At 48.7% G+C, this 14,764-nt stretch overlaps 6 protein-coding genes across 10 annotated transcripts; 3 read left to right on the forward strand and 3 right to left on the reverse strand.

Annotated features, from left to right (window-relative positions):
- Positions 1–419: 419 nt before the first annotated feature.
- On the forward strand, positions 420–2,030 carry FOXG_13588 (uncharacterized protein). The gene is made up of 3 exons (XM_018393575.1): positions 420–709; positions 763–1,026; positions 1,078–2,030. The coding sequence occupies exons 1-3, from the start codon at positions 550–552 to the stop codon at positions 1,821–1,823; spliced, it is 1,170 nt and encodes a 389-aa protein (XP_018252864.1). The 5' UTR covers positions 420–549; the 3' UTR covers positions 1,824–2,030.
- A 145-nt stretch (positions 2,031–2,175) lies between these two features.
- On the reverse strand, positions 2,176–2,612 carry FOXG_13589 (uncharacterized protein; the record flags this gene model as incomplete). Its single annotated transcript, XM_018393576.1, has 2 exons — positions 2,176–2,204; positions 2,261–2,612. 2 exons carry the CDS (start codon positions 2,610–2,612, stop codon positions 2,176–2,178), a joined length of 381 nt encoding a protein of 126 aa, XP_018252865.1.
- A 1,361-nt stretch (positions 2,613–3,973) lies between these two features.
- On the reverse strand, positions 3,974–5,757 carry FOXG_13590 (uncharacterized protein). The gene has a single exon (XM_018393577.1). It carries the CDS (start codon positions 5,528–5,530, stop codon positions 4,214–4,216), a length of 1,317 nt encoding a protein of 438 aa, XP_018252866.1. The 5' UTR covers positions 5,531–5,757; the 3' UTR covers positions 3,974–4,213.
- Positions 5,758–7,075: 1,318 nt separating this feature from the next.
- Positions 7,076–9,332, forward strand: FOXG_13591 (uncharacterized protein). Of its 5 annotated transcripts, XM_018393578.1 has the most exons (6): positions 7,076–7,344; positions 7,404–7,498; positions 7,547–7,700; positions 7,753–8,398; positions 8,446–8,824; positions 8,873–9,332. In XM_018393578.1, the coding sequence occupies exons 1-6, from the start codon at positions 7,331–7,333 to the stop codon at positions 9,178–9,180; spliced, it is 1,596 nt and encodes a 531-aa protein (XP_018252867.1). In that variant the 5' UTR covers positions 7,076–7,330; the 3' UTR covers positions 9,181–9,332. The 5 variants fall into 5 exon arrangements, with proteins under 5 accessions (XP_018252867.1, XP_018252868.1, XP_018252869.1 ...); XM_018393579.1 differs by having other exon boundaries at positions 7,076–7,498; XM_018393580.1 differs by having other exon boundaries at positions 7,404–7,700.
- A 15-nt stretch (positions 9,333–9,347) lies between these two features.
- Positions 9,348–11,723, reverse strand: FOXG_13592 (uncharacterized protein; the record flags this gene model as incomplete). Its single annotated transcript, XM_018393583.1, has 4 exons — positions 9,348–9,998; positions 10,047–10,135; positions 10,227–11,565; positions 11,613–11,723. The coding sequence occupies 4 exons, from the start codon at positions 11,721–11,723 to the stop codon at positions 9,348–9,350; spliced, it is 2,190 nt and encodes a 729-aa protein (XP_018252872.1).
- Positions 11,724–12,587: 864 nt separating this feature from the next.
- On the forward strand, positions 12,588–14,665 carry FOXG_13593 (uncharacterized protein; the record flags this gene model as incomplete). Its single annotated transcript, XM_018393584.1, has 8 exons — positions 12,588–12,805; positions 12,865–12,976; positions 13,028–13,123; positions 13,170–13,289; positions 13,346–13,468; positions 13,520–14,052; positions 14,100–14,429; positions 14,482–14,665. The coding sequence occupies 8 exons, from the start codon at positions 12,588–12,590 to the stop codon at positions 14,663–14,665; spliced, it is 1,716 nt and encodes a 571-aa protein (XP_018252873.1).
- Between the last annotated feature and the right edge of the window lie 99 nt (positions 14,666–14,764).

A 14,764-nucleotide genomic window follows, 5' to 3' on the forward strand; every position in this document is an offset into this window, starting at 1 on the left:
GACCTCGTGGCCAAGCCAAAAGACTATCTTATCGCTTCACTTTAGCCCATCTCCAACCTTGGCTCATCGGATCTACAGCCCTTATTGGACGTACAAGTTACAGAATCAATAACTGCAAACTCTATTCTCAGCCCCTGAGCAGCGGAGAGTACGACGTCGGATGGCGCTATTACGATTATCAACAGGGGTTCTCGAACAGCTAAAACAAGCCACCAATCAGAACACCCCATCCCCTTGGAAGAGCTTCCTGTTTCATAATACACTTTCTGCCGATCTCTTTAGCGCAGAGTGTAAAACACGGCCAACGGCAATAATTCTGTCATGAACGTGGAAAAAGCGGAAGGTGGTACTTGTGATGCTGAGAAGATGTCACGTTTTGGCGCAGTTTCATCGATTTTGACATTCCAAGGTTGGTCTAGTTTTGGGCTCAGGCCCCCCCCCCCCCTTTCAGGTGTTTTATAACAATGAAAAGTCTTCAGCTGTTGAGTTGATGTCTTGCATTGTTTGGAAAAAGCAAATGCCTCACTTTCTTCAACGACCCCAGCCATAATGGCCAATATTCCGGCCAACCTTTCGATTTCAATTCCTACATTAACCGGATCGTTGCTATCCTGTGTTGCGAGCTTTTTCGCGCTCTGTCTTCATGTTATTGTTCCTCCGCCGCGACGACATTTTCGCCATGCGTTGATTGTGAACCTCCTCGTTGCAGGTAGGTCAGTCAATCCCATCAGACACCTGCGTCAACCTAACTCGATAACGAAGACTTCATCAACAGTCTCAACAATACAGTATCTGGTATCCTCGCCATTAAGGATGGCTACGCAGATCCGAAAGCGTCCCCGAGCACTGGTTGCGTCGCCAATGCTTGGGTTGGTCAGTTTTCGGTACAAGCGATCGACTTCAACATTCTTATTATCTCTGTATCGGTACTACTAGCGGTTCAGCGACAACAGATTCTTGACGACTCGTCGAGGCTGATGACTGCAATTGTCTGCCTTGTACCTTGGATCCCCGGCACAATCACCAGTAGGATCATAGGAACTAAACGACTGGCCATAATACTGAATTAATTTGCAGGTTTTGTCGGGCTCGGTCTCCATGTCTACGGCCCGGTGAGCGGTAACTGGTGCTGGATCCAGACCCAACATCTGGGTCTCCGCTACGGCCTCACTCACGCTTGGCGCATCGCCATCTTCCTTGCAACAGTGGCTATTTACACTTACATATACATCAAACTCCGACGACTCTTCAGTTTCGTCAAATACGGTCTCTCTTCCTCTACTACAAAAGGATATACCACGAACGCACAGTCGAGAATCGATCGAGAAAACGCCGAGCAGTCGGATACACAACGGATATGGGTCACTACCACGGTAGAGGCTTCGTATGAACTTGAGTCAAGGGGCATAGCAAAGGGAGACCAGAGCGAAGGAGAGGATACGTCGCCTGGTGGAAAGGTCCAATGGTCAGCATCTGCCATGCCTGAACCAGAACCGCCTACAACTGAAGACCATGGAACGAAGAACACACAAAATGTCTCCACGGGCAACGGACCAAACCACCGTGTACCGAAAACACCCAACTTGAGAAGGATGCTCCTTTTAAACGGATATCCGATCGCATACATAATCTTATGGCTGCCAGGCATGGCGAATCGCCTGGCTGAGTCAGTTGGTACATCACCAAAGTGGCTCACTGGCCTCCAAGCTTCGACACAATTCATAGGGCTCGTCAACGCCTTGACGTACGGCTTGACAGAACAGATGCAGCGTGCAGTCCAGATGTGGATGAAGAGGCGCAGCTTCAGAACGCTTGATCCGTAAGCTATCGGACTTTCAGTTCATAGACCTAACACTTGACCATAGGCTAATGTGGACGCAAGTTGAAATTAATGAGATTTTGTATGGCTTCTCTAAACGTCGTTTCTAATATTTCATAGATAAAGGGCTTCTAGATTCCAATGCATAGCAAAATATGTGATGGCCTCCCACAAGCTCCTTGAAAGGCTTGGGTCTTTTTCTTGTTCTACCTGAAATGAGTGACTAATACTGTTTACAGCAAGAGAAGTAATGCTATCTTTTGAAACGAGTGAAATAGAAATAGAATCCTCCAACTCGGCCCTCCTTCCTCCTACTCTCCACTTCTTCCCGTTTGGGGTCCTAAACATAAATGCCCTCAACATTTAACAGTTACCGGGATCAGCACTGTCAGGAATGTTAGCATCTAATCTTAACAGGCCTCTACGCTTATGCAAACTCACCGGAAACGCCACTTAGAAACAGTTGACTCTCCGCCGCGGTCACATCCGTAGATCTCGTTCTTGAGGCGCGTGTAGCAGTCGTCGTTATTAAGGTCAAGCGTCTGGCCCCACTGGTTTTCAATTCAAAGACAAGACCAAGCTGGCCGCTTCGGGGACACATGGACTTGGTTTGCTTGGGTCTGAATTGTCCAGAGAACATGCCCTGAGAACCGTAGCAGGCGTCCCAGACGAATTGGGCTGCTTGATCTTTGTTTGGCCAAGGGTCGCCGGTGGTGTAGCATCCCGCATTGACGACTTGGGCGTTGAAGGCGAGCATGCCACCGAGAGCAGTAAGGATGGTAGATGTCTTCATTTTGAGGGAGGAGGGGGGCTGTGATATTGAGATTGTTGTTGATCTGGTAGAGGTGAGATGGTGATGAAGTACTTTTCGGGGAGGGCAACATGACCTTTTTATCTTCACTCAACTCCCTTCTCTACTCGTTTTGAGCGCCGTGCTCTCGGCAATTACTACATAGGGCTCCCATCTCGTCCCCAGTACAAAGTTCATTCCTTCGCATGGGGCCTTGTGGATATGATCACCGGGAGAAAGACTTGCTCAATTCTCTCTACAGTTTTTGTCTATCATCATTAAGTGCCGGGGGTATATCAGTGGTCTATACCAGGGCTGAAGTTCAGCCCTGCTGCCGTTACCCATGTCTCAGTCTGTCAGAAACTGTCAGAAGATACTCATGGCGGGTCTGGAAGCTTGACACTGTCGAATCATCTGCCCCGTGATGCTGAGGTTGGAAGTCTCGAGTCCAAGCGACGAGTCCTTTTGTCAAGACCGCACAGACCCATGAAATCACCGTGCCGTTGGGCTGACGGAGTTGTAACTGTCCAACCCAGCGATTAGTAACGTCGATACTTTCAAGAAGGATCGTTGCTACATAATCCCACAAACCTACGAGACTGGGCACTCAAATATTCGTCTCGTAAACGTTCTGACACTTAAACGTTCTTAGGTTACACAGTTCTGAAGTATCAATATGAAATGGGCTTATATATTTGTCAAGTGTTCCAAAGCAGGTGTATTCTAAAGTGCTATTTAGTCATAGGTTGAAGCTACTGGCCGTGATCTACGGTCGGCAGTTGCGCCAGCCGAAGTAGGTGCCGAGCAAGCCGATATGTCACTGGATAATGGTTTCCGTCGAGTGCTACGCCTTGTGGTAAACCCCTGCGTCGCAGGCTACCCCGAATGTCAACCCTTGCGACGATGCCAACATCGAACCTGAATGCAGCAAGATACTGGTCGTTTGCATCCCGCGTTCGCAACTAATTCCATTTATGGTCACTATTTTTGCCGTCTCTCAGACAGAATAGGAAGTTCTATGCAGCAGAGTGAAATAACTCTTCGCTCATACAGTCCTGCTGACATCAGATTCTGCCCTGTGCATCTAAGCTTTGTTGCGTAGAGAAGGTAGCAAAATGCCATGACACTCGGACTTTGCCAAGAAGTCCAGCAGATTATTGTGATGTACCTGGCCATGCTCCTGAAGAGTGCTTGATTGGATGGTTCGTCCAGTCCCCATATGTATGCTGGCCTGCTCCATTCTCTATATGATTGGCTGGTTCGTTTAAACCTCCATCTTATTGGCTTACTGCTTCAATGCGGCTTACATTATTGCCAACCGAGTAAGCCTAAGCCCTGTATTTACCTGAAAATACGAAAAGGAACACATTTGGATAGTAGTCAACTGAAATTAACGTGGATAGTATTTGGATCATGTCTATTGAACCGTGGTCTTGGTGTGATGTATCGCTTTCAACCACGTTTAGCAAAAACACAATTCGTGAAAGTGCATGATCAGAAAGTACCAAGATACCGTTTTAGATCGTCGTGTAACTTTTTTGGTCTATCATACTGTTTCCAAGACCCACTAGTATGAGTCCTGGCACTCGTGCGTCTTGAAAACATTAATTCTCCTCTGTACTCCCGCCTTCACTCTCACTAACATACTCATACGCCCTCCGCCATGTGACCTTCCCCTCCTTCGGATCCATGATGACAGCATAATGCGTCTCCTCGTTTCTAATCATATCATTTTGCAAAAACTTGATAACATCCGCCCTCGTCACGACGTCATTCCGTAGCTTGTACCTTCTTTTACAAGCTCGGACACGTTTTCTCCATAACTCATCCAAATCGTGCTTTCTTTCAAGTGAATAGGCCACCAGGTCTGCCATGCCTGTTGCATCGTCGCCTTCGGCAAGTTCTGCTGCGGCTTGTTGGAGATGCGCGGGGTTGTCTTCATCTTTGACGTCGTGGTTATAGGCCGTGAGAAATGTGTCGGATTCGCGGATTGATGCGCTGCGATGGTCTTTCTCGATGACGAAGACGCGGTCCGGTTGGCAGAGAATGAGATATGCGGCGGTTGAATTTGATGTCGAGAGTTTTGTGAGGAGGTGTTGTACATATTGGTTCTGCAAATCAGGGCCGACATTGTCCGTCTCGTGCGCTTCATCGGACTGTCTCTCCGGTATCGTAGAGTCGCCTAATAGAATTTCTCTCAAACTGCTCGAGATGGACTGTCGGTACCCAAGAACGACCATTGCCTGGTTGTATCTGTAAGAAAGTCTTTGCCGAAGAGTCTCCGCGGCATGGTACGGTCTGAAGTTCAAACTTAAACTCATGCCCTGCCGCACTCCTGTCAAAACCCCAATGTACCCAAGATACCCAATTGTTGTTGCAATAACCGGACCTCCGGGAGTACAGACGAAGTCGAGTTCGACGATAATATTTCTTAACTGATGCATGCCCCAGTTGAGAGTCCGAAAATGAAGCATTGTCGTTGCTTTCCCACCAGAATCTGGATCAAGCGTTCTTGCCCCGCCGCTCGTGCATCCCAGCAGAAGGTCCAAGAGAACATTGAAGGCAACGAGGATGTGCATGGGAATGCCGATCGCTTTCGAGATACCCACCAATTCTGCATTTTCTTCCTTTGAATGGACACGTCGCATAATCAGCGGCGAGACAGCAGCCATTATTTTCCCGGCAAATTTCCCAACAAGCTCATCCAGTAAGGTATAGAACAGGGAAGGTAAATCGCACGAGTCCACGGCGGTCTTGAAGTGCGGAACGATATGGTCATAGCGGGCCTCGGGAGGTTGAGATAGATCGACGGTGAATTTTGGTATTTCTCGATATTCCGACATTTTGGAACGATGATGATGAAAAGATGAAAGTTTACTGGGAGCTTGAGTGGTTAAAAAAGGGCGAGAGTTAAGTTTCATGTGCAACTCGAATAGAGGCGTGGATGCCTAGAGCTGTCATCGCAGCTGGCACGTATGACGTAAGCTTTCATAAACATGAGGCTTGACAAACGATCTAGGCACTGCAAGTCCTGAGACATAGTTTATACCCATGTACCACGACGAACGGCATCCGAAGTGTTGACTTTTGGCTTTTTGAGAGAGGAAAACATAATCAAGGCTTGGCTAGAGTGTTGATTCAGTGACTCTGCTCCACGTATTATTTCCGAGTTGTTGGGTCATGGCTTTCTGGTTATTTCCAGCATCTGGGCCGGGCCGTTCAGCTCCGTGATAAATTCTATTTATAGCCTGTCCAACCAAAGGGCCGTTTGGATTTTGGAGGTTTTGAAGTGGATTTTAGTGGTGCTGGAGTGGAGTAACACTGGTCCAATCAAAGTAAGGCATCTTCCTAGACGCTTATAGTCCTGTTCAAGTGGGGTTAGTTCTCTTCCCTTCGATTAGCCTTGGCCTGGTTGACCTAACCTAGAGTTTGATAATATTTCGATTTTCTTGAATTTACTTCTGTATAAGACGATTAAATGGCAAAACAAGGGTAAAACTATGCTGGCTACTCTATGAGATCTTGCAAGATTACCTTCTACTTACCCAAGTCGCGTAGATGTCCCAAATCGCTGGTGCCACCTAGTCAATAGTCTTCAGTCGAGATTGACAAATAATGAGCACACCAGATGTATTGATTCCACTCAAGGACTGTGACGGAGAAGTTGTGTCACCACACAGAATTTAGGTCAATTACAGCATTCATTGTAAAATATTCATTGTCATTACTAGTATATCTCAAACTTAGATAATGCTCGATTACACAAAATGCTCTGTGGTACAGAGGAATAATCCGGAGACGGTAAGTCGCGCTGTCATGCCACTCAATTCAAATTCTTCCGAAAGAGTGCTAATTGCACAAGGCAGCGATTGCTCAGTGCGTAATGGAACGTTGCTTTATAAAAAACGTGACGCGAGAATTTACCTGAGTCATTTAACTTCAAGCATAATACTTAAATAAATCTCCGCAAGTCCCATGCCTTCCAGTATCTTTGCCGAAGTCAGGTGATGGCTGTTCCGTCCCGAGCTGATGGACGCCAAGACCGGCTATACCGGCCTCACTGCCGCGGAATTCGTCTGTGCTGACGTTTTTATTTGCAATTTTTCGTGCAAGTCAGGTGCTCTTTTTATTCTCAGATGATCACGAAATATCGCTTGTATCACAGCGGAGGTTTTGTAGTGTAACAACAAACAAGCGGTGCAGGCAGCAGCAAGAAACCATGGTCTTTCTCCCATGACGCTGAATCACCCCAACTTTTTCCCATCCCACAACCGCATTTCTCCTATCATGGGGAAGTCCGGCGGTGACCCCACGACGTGATTCTCCACAAAAAAACACATCCCACGGAGAATAAACATCGCCAGGATAACTAAGCTCACCGGTCCGGCGCTCTTCGGCCCAATAAACCCCTGGATTCGGCCCTTCTGAGCTGGTTATATCCGGGGAGCCTCACCTTGACGGTTAAAGGTGAAAGTTCTATTTAGCCTTGTTCCCCGATAGGATGGCGATGAGACGTATTGATCCGCTGAGCAGAATTGGAGGTTTGAGTATCGCGTTGTCGTGGTTTCGAAAGGCCTCATGGGACTTGCGATGTATTGTAGTCAGGACTCCTTTTTTAAAGGATCCGCTGAGAATGGAGGGAATAAAAAGACAGTACAGACCGCGTTGAAGGGGAAGAGAAGATCAATTAGTTTTGGGTTTACAAGATATTGACTGACGATATGCTTGGGAACAAGTATGTCTCTTATCTCTTACAACCTTGAGGTAATAAACTAGAGCTGATACGATAACCAGATCTTTCACTGTCAACGGGGTAGCCTGCGGAGCTGAGGCTCTGGTCTTGGCCCTCATCACCTCTCTTGGAGGCTTTCTGTTTGGCTATGATACTGGTGAGCGATACCCAAGCTCTTGGAGTCATTGAGTCTGACGTGAAACAGGTCAAATCTCGGCTATGCTTCTATTCAGAGACTACGTCGATCGTTTCGCTCAAACAGATGATGACGGTACTAAATACTGGGTACCCGCCATCCAAGGTATCCTCGTGTCTCTTATGAGCATCGGATGTCTCATTGGAGCCCTGTCAGGATCTTAGTCGGTCCCCCCATCTCTATTTACTCAACAGTCTATTAACATCTCGACTCAGCACCGCAGATTGGTATGGTAGGCGATGGAGTCTCACCATTTTCGTCGTAATCTTCCTCCTCGGCAACGTCATCCAAATCACAGCCATATACTCATGGGTCCACATGATGATAGGCCGCCTCATCGCCGGTCTTGGTGTCGGCGCGCTCTCCATCGGTGTCCCCATGTTCCAAAGCGAGTGTGCACCTCGAGAAATCCGCGGCGCTGTCGTTTCGTCATATCAGCTCATGATCTGCTTCGGCATTCTCATCTCAAATATCGTCAACTATGGAGTTCGAGAGATTGAGGATAATGATGCGTCGTGGAGAATCGTTATCGCTATTGAGATGGCCTTCTCGATTCCTCTTGGGCTTGGAGTCTTGGCTTGTCCTGAGTCGCCGAGATGGCTTGCTATGAGGGAGGATTGGGATGGTGTTAGGACGTCGCTGGCGAGATTGAGGGGGATGATGAGTGATGTGAAGAATCCTCTGGTTGAGGACAATATCCAGGAGATGAGGATTCTTCTTGAGGAGGAACGAAAAGTTGGGCAGGGAAGCTGGTTGGAATGCTTTGGTGTGCGCAACAAGGGACCGAAGCTCCTGTACCGAACTCTGCTTGGTATGGCTGTCCAGTTCTTCCAACAGTGGACTGGCGCCAACTATTTCTTCGTAAGTTAACCGATGTCATTTAGCGATAACAACTAACATGATAACAGTACTACGGAGCGACCATCTTCGAGTCCGCCGGCATCGACGATCCTATCCTGGTCCAACTAATCCTCGGCGCAATCAACGTCGGAATGACTTTCTTCGGCATCTACTCCGCAGAAAAGTTCGGTCGACGCTGGCCTCTCATCATTGGTGGCTTGTGGCAGACAGCTTGGCTGCTCATCTTTGCATCTGTCGGAACAGCCATAGACCCCGAGGGCAGCAGTACCAGTGGCATCGTCATGATTGTTTCCGCTTGCATGTTCATCGCCTCTTTTGCTGTCAGCTGGGGTCCACTCGGCTGGGTCGTTGTTGGGGAAGTCTTTCCTTTGCGCACTCGCGCGAAGCAGGCTTCTTTGGCTACTGCAAGCAACTGGCTTGCAAATTGTAAGTGTTCCTTAACAAGCCTAGCGTGCTAATGCTAACATGAACAAGTCCTCATCAGCTTCCTGACTCCCTTCGCCGACGCCGGCATCTCCTACGCCTTCGGTTATGTTTTCGCCGGCATGAATCTGATCGGTACCGTCATCGTATACTTCTTCCTCTATGAGTCAAAGACTCTTAGTCTCGAGCATATTGACATGATGTACTGTTTGCCTGACCTCAAGGCATGGGAGAGCGCGAAGTGGACGCCACCCGGGTATGTCAGCCGTGAGAAGAAGGATGAGTCTTACTTTGAGGAGATGGCTGCTGGAAAGGATGCAGAGAAGGTCGTTGTTCATAGCGACAGCGGGGTTGAGTGAGATGTAACGAGGGTGACATACGTTTCAAGGGGAGGAATGGCAGATACGAAAACTGTACAATAAGTAGATGGATAGATTTGGGAATTTGTATATAGATATGTTTATTTGAGCTTGAGGCGAAAAAACGCTATTCTTGCTTTTGGCCTTGCGGGTTTGCTTCATTGTTTTCATGCCGATGCATTCTTCTTCCCACGGGCGAGGAACTCCCGGATGACATTTTCAGTCACCTGTGCAATATCATTCTGATACCCATCCCAAGCCAGAGAGTTATTCCAGTTAATACTACCAACACTGAAAACAGAACCGCCTCCATTCGTCTCATAGTATACCATGTCGCTCCTCACAAGCGGTGAAGTTGAGCCGAGGGTCCCGATCATGGGGAAGATGAGCTCTTCATTGAACAGCATGAAATGATCATCATGTCGCTCGCTTCGAGCAAGCAAGATCGCATTGGCGGGACTACCGATCGCGACATCAAGACGATCGAGCTCATCGCCACTTGCACCGCCGGCAAGACCCTTTGTACCGAGGAGCTTCCGAGACTCTTCGTTGAGACCCTTCCAGAGCCAATCTAGTGAAGGATTGTTAAGGGCTTCATCAGTTGGAATGAAAGGTCGACCGGGTCCTTTGCCAGAAGCACAACTGCCAATGCCCCAGAGCTCGTTGGGTGGGCGGCCGATTGAGCGCCAGAGGCCACCGAGTTGACCGTTCAATGCGTGATGGCGCTCGCCTGGAGGGTTCTCGTGGGTTCGTGCCCCGACATCAGCGCGTCGCACTTCCATGCGGTGAGGTCGCTTCGGGTCCGTAACCGACTTCCACTAGAGAATTGTTAGCATCGTAGTGCTTGGAATAATCACGATGCTTACATAGAAACCGTTGCCGCCGGCATAAATAAGCGATCCTCCATTTTTGGCATGCCCCTCGTAAGCATCCAGAGATTCTGCAGAAGGGTACTCTGGATGTGAGCCAGAAATGACAACATCGTATTGAGACAATGCAGCGCGGCCGCGGAGATGAAGGTCATGGTCTGTGAGAATGTCGTAAACCGTCGCCGAAATGCTTCTCAAGAAATCCGACCATCAATAGATCAGCTGAGAACTCCCGTGGTCGCTGAAAGCCCCAGTGGATATAATCAGGACGCACGTTCAGAATCGGTCGCTTGGTGGTACTGTATACAACGCCTGAGCCATCGCTGTGGAGATCGTAGATAGCGAGACCAAGATCATGCCGTCGCACCATCTTGTAATAGTTATCAGACGCGACGAGCTGAACACCTTCGGGGAATGAGATATGTGTTGACTTGGTCTCGTCATACATATGCTCATTCGCATATGCCAGGTATGTAAATGTCGAAAAGACAAAAGCAATCTTTGCTTGCGGTCGGACTTCTTTCGGACGGACGAAGAAGACAATTGCGTCTTTGAGATCTGACTCTGTGTCTTGAACTTCGATCGCATAAGCACCAGAGCGCAGATCAGAAGGGACAGTGAACTCAAAGTCGGTGTCCCACGCAGCGTCATCAAGATCGTCGTCGTGAAAGTGAATAGCACCGAAACCATACGTTGCTTCCTTCCAGCCGAGTCCAATGAGCTTGTGATCCCAGTCATGCCCGCGAATAGCTCGAGTTGGCGCATTGACAAGAACGCCATCAAGACCAGAACCAGAGACATCGAAAATCTCATCTGTGTCAATCCCAACAGAGAAGTCGTATCGTGCGATGTCCCAGTTCTTTCGACCTAAGGCTCTGAAGCGGGGAGCTTCGATGCGGCCGTTGAAGAAGTGGACTGGTAGTTGTGAAGCAGATGTTGGGCTGGCAGCTGTAGTGGCTGCAAAGTACATAGGGGTACCCGAGTCCAGACGGGGAGTGTTGGAAAGAGATGTTTGAACAGTGGTTGATGAAGGAGCAATTTCGTTTCCAGAAGCAATGTGAGTGAGCTGCAACTGGAACTCCCTCTCCTTGAGAGTGATGCAAACATGGAACCATCGACGTTCACGGGCTGAAGAAGCGATCTTCTTGACCTCAACGCCATTAGAGGTACCAATCCACACAAGAAGCTGATTATCCCGATCAATAAGAACAGCTATACCAGCGCTCTTGGCGGAGTCAAGGTTGGACAAGATAGCTTGAGGGTGAGGAGCATTAAGCATCCAAGGCTGAACATAAAAGTCAATTTCAACGCCTTCTGACTTGCCCAACAAAGGTTCTCTCTTCCATGCATCCACAACAGCGTAAGAACCCGGATGCGACGCTTGAAAGCGACCGTTTAATTCGCCTTTGGGACCATGCTCGATGACTTCTTTGGCAGGGGTTGGAGCGTGGGGCATGTCAAGGCCTTGGAGTAGTCTGACGAGTTGATACTTGAGCTTGGGCTTTGTAGAGGAGATCTAAGATGGTGAGTATGGAGGCTAAGAAAATGAGAGGGCTGGGGTACCTTGACGTGGGCTGTTTCACCAGGGGAAACTACCCATGGGTCTACGTAGCCAGTGATTTCCTCTTCATCGTGGCGAAGTGCAGGGCGAACGGGATACTGTGAAGCAACCATATTGGCTATTGATGTTTGTGAATGAGAAATCGGCTCAAGTGTTCAGAATATTATCTTATATCTTCTGAGAATCTCATTACGCAGCATTATCGCACTAATTGATCCATCTCTATATAACATTTTGGCTGGAAGTGTAATTCCCGACAATCTGTAACTTGATGGGTTTCTTATTTCCCGATCGAGTAGTCATGGTCTAGCGCCTGTTGTGATAAGCTAAAGATTTGATATGCGGAGAAGTATTCCGAGCCTCTCGGAAAACTCTAGTAACCTGGTTGGACAAGAATATTAGACAGTTCGCCAACGAAACTGCTTTAACTTGAGTAGGAAATATCCTTATCTCCCTGCGGCTCATCGGCTGCAATGTTGTCTCTCTTTTTGCTGACCCACGAGATTGGATTCATTTCGTGCCAAGACGCCGGTTCTCTTGAGAATGAGGAGCTGATTACGGATGATGATATCCCTGGATACCAAGTGGCCGGGCTGTCTGCTAGCGATAAGGATGGCTCCGCCCCCGCATTGTCTTTGTGCTCTAATTTCTGGAGCTATTCTCCAAATCGGGATATTTCTGGCTTCTGCTACCCCAGAACTATGCTTCAGATGAACGGCTTCGCATTGAGAAGTGGAGAGATTGACGTCAAGACTGATAAGGTTGGGAGACGTCTTGCGGGCTACGACGGCATGGCGCTGGTACCAGAGAAATTAGTGTTGGAACTATCAGAGTGTTATTGAGATAAGGTCATAGGTGACCGCAAGCATATATAAAACGGACAACAACCCCAGCTGACGGTGCCATCCACCAAGAGAATCCACAAACATACGACCGGATTTACTCCACCGTTATCTTCCCTTTGGATCATACCCACAATGCCCACTCAGAGTCAGACCACTGCCAACGTGGCAGATCAGATCGAGGTGATTCCCGGGACGGTCCACTTGGTCGACGCCCAGGGAAGTATGGACTCGCAGCACGCCAAAGGAGCGGAGCACGACATTGTTCTCGTTCCAGCTCCGTCAGCTCATCCGGATGATCCGCTGAACTGGTCGCCGAGGAGGAAATACCTCTCTGCGTTTTGCATGGCAGCGTATGTACAGCCTCGCTTTGGTATCATGCTGTGTTAGGAGTCCACTGACGTGATGTTAGTTATGTACTTGTTATTGGCATTTGCTCGTCTGCGCTGTACTCGACTTTGGGACCGCTGTCGGAGTCTACTGGCCTGAGCTACAATGATCTGAACTCTGGGACTGGATACATGGTAGTTATATTTCCATTTGATGACTTCAGTGACAGCCTAACATTTTGCTAGTTTCTCTTCTTCGGCTGGGGATGCATCATCTGGCAAGCCATCGCCATCCAGTACGGCAAGCGACCTGTGTATCTGTTGACGACATTGGGCACTTTAGTGAGCCTCTGAATCTGAATGATGGTATTGAAGCTGACATAGCCAGGGCGTCATGGTCTGGCAGCCACATGTGCGATCAAACGGGGAGTGGATCGCGACCAAGATTCTGCAGGGCATCTTTGGTGCGCCAATTGAGTCTTTGGCGGAAATTACTGTTTCAGACGTCGTAAGTCATTATTCCCACAAGGTGACGACGTATGATAGACTAATAGTTGGGCGCAGTTCTTCACCCACGAACGAGGCAAGTTCATCGCTCTCTATGCTCTCGCACTCGGTTATAGCAACGGCATCGCTCCACTCATCATGGGCTTCATCAACGATGGACAAGGGTATCAATGGGTATTTGTGAGTACTCGCTTCCCAATTGACAAGAAGCAAAAACTAATAGGCCCACAGTACTGGTGTGCCATCTTCTGCGCCGTCCTGCTCCTCATCATCTTCTTCTTCATGGAAGAGACCAAGTTCGATAGAGCAAAGTATATGACAAGCAACCATATCGAACGACAGACCGTGTCTAGCGCGAATAAGACATCGACTGAGCCCGATACCAAAGACGATCTCGATACGAAGCACGGTGCTGAACAAGACCAAGTTGCGACTACCACTCTGACCAACGTCAGCGCACCTAACGAGACCTTTGATCTCGATAACACCCAGTTTAGCAAGAAGTCCCGCATCTCTCGCCTGAAGCCCATTGAGCGCAAGAACCTGAAAGGCGAGAACAGACTCATCAAGCTCATCAGCCGACCGATTCTCCTCCTCGCGTTTCCCATCATCTCATATGCTGGTTTCATCTATGGTTGCAATATTGTCTGGCTTTCTGTTTTGAACGCGACAGAGTCTATGGTTCTGTCGAACAAGCCTTATAACATGCCTACTTCGACAGTTGGGCTGACATTCATCGCTCCTCTTGTTGGAACAACCCTCGCGTAAGTCCCCGACGCCCGCGATCGAGTGAGAAGCTGACAGAAACTAGGTGCATCTACACTGGAATCTTTGGCGATAAATTCATCATCAAGATGGCACGTCGAAACGGGGGCTTCATGGAGGCTGAGCACCGACTCTGGCTCTTCCTGCCCTCTCTCATCCTCATTCCCTTTGGATGCATCTTGTTCGGTGTCGGAGCTTATTACGAGGCGCATTGGTTCTCAATCGTCTTTGCGATGGGCGTCATCTCTTTCACCACGACTGCCGGTTCGCAGATCTCCATTGCGTACTGCATCGATTGCTATCGCGATCTTGCAAGTGAAGCCTTGGCCACTGCCATCATTATCCGAAATACGATGGCTTTCGGTATTGGATATGGGTAAGCACACAAACCCGACTCATTGACCATGGGCTTCCGCTAATACTGTCAGTGTCACTCCTTGGGTTGTCAACCTGGGCTACCAGAATGCTTTCATCCTGGGTGCGTTCGCTGGTCTGGCGCATAACCTGACAATCTTCCCCGTCATGAAATGGGGACGGGCTTTGCGTCAGCGAAGTGCGGAGAAGTATTGGAGCACTGTCAAGGAGGGAGCAGATCTGGACCTCAACCATTGAGTTTCTGTGTCGCATGCCTGAAGCTACCGGTGCATTTCCAAAGTCAATGAAGAGCAGGTCTGGATGATGTAGCGATCGGGTTTACGCTATATCCTGGAT

The sequence above is a fragment of the Fusarium oxysporum genome, chromosome 10 (assembly GCF_000149955.1).
Source record: "Fusarium oxysporum f. sp. lycopersici 4287 chromosome 10, whole genome shotgun sequence".
Classification (NCBI taxonomy): Eukaryota; Fungi; Ascomycota; class Sordariomycetes; order Hypocreales; family Nectriaceae; genus Fusarium; species Fusarium oxysporum.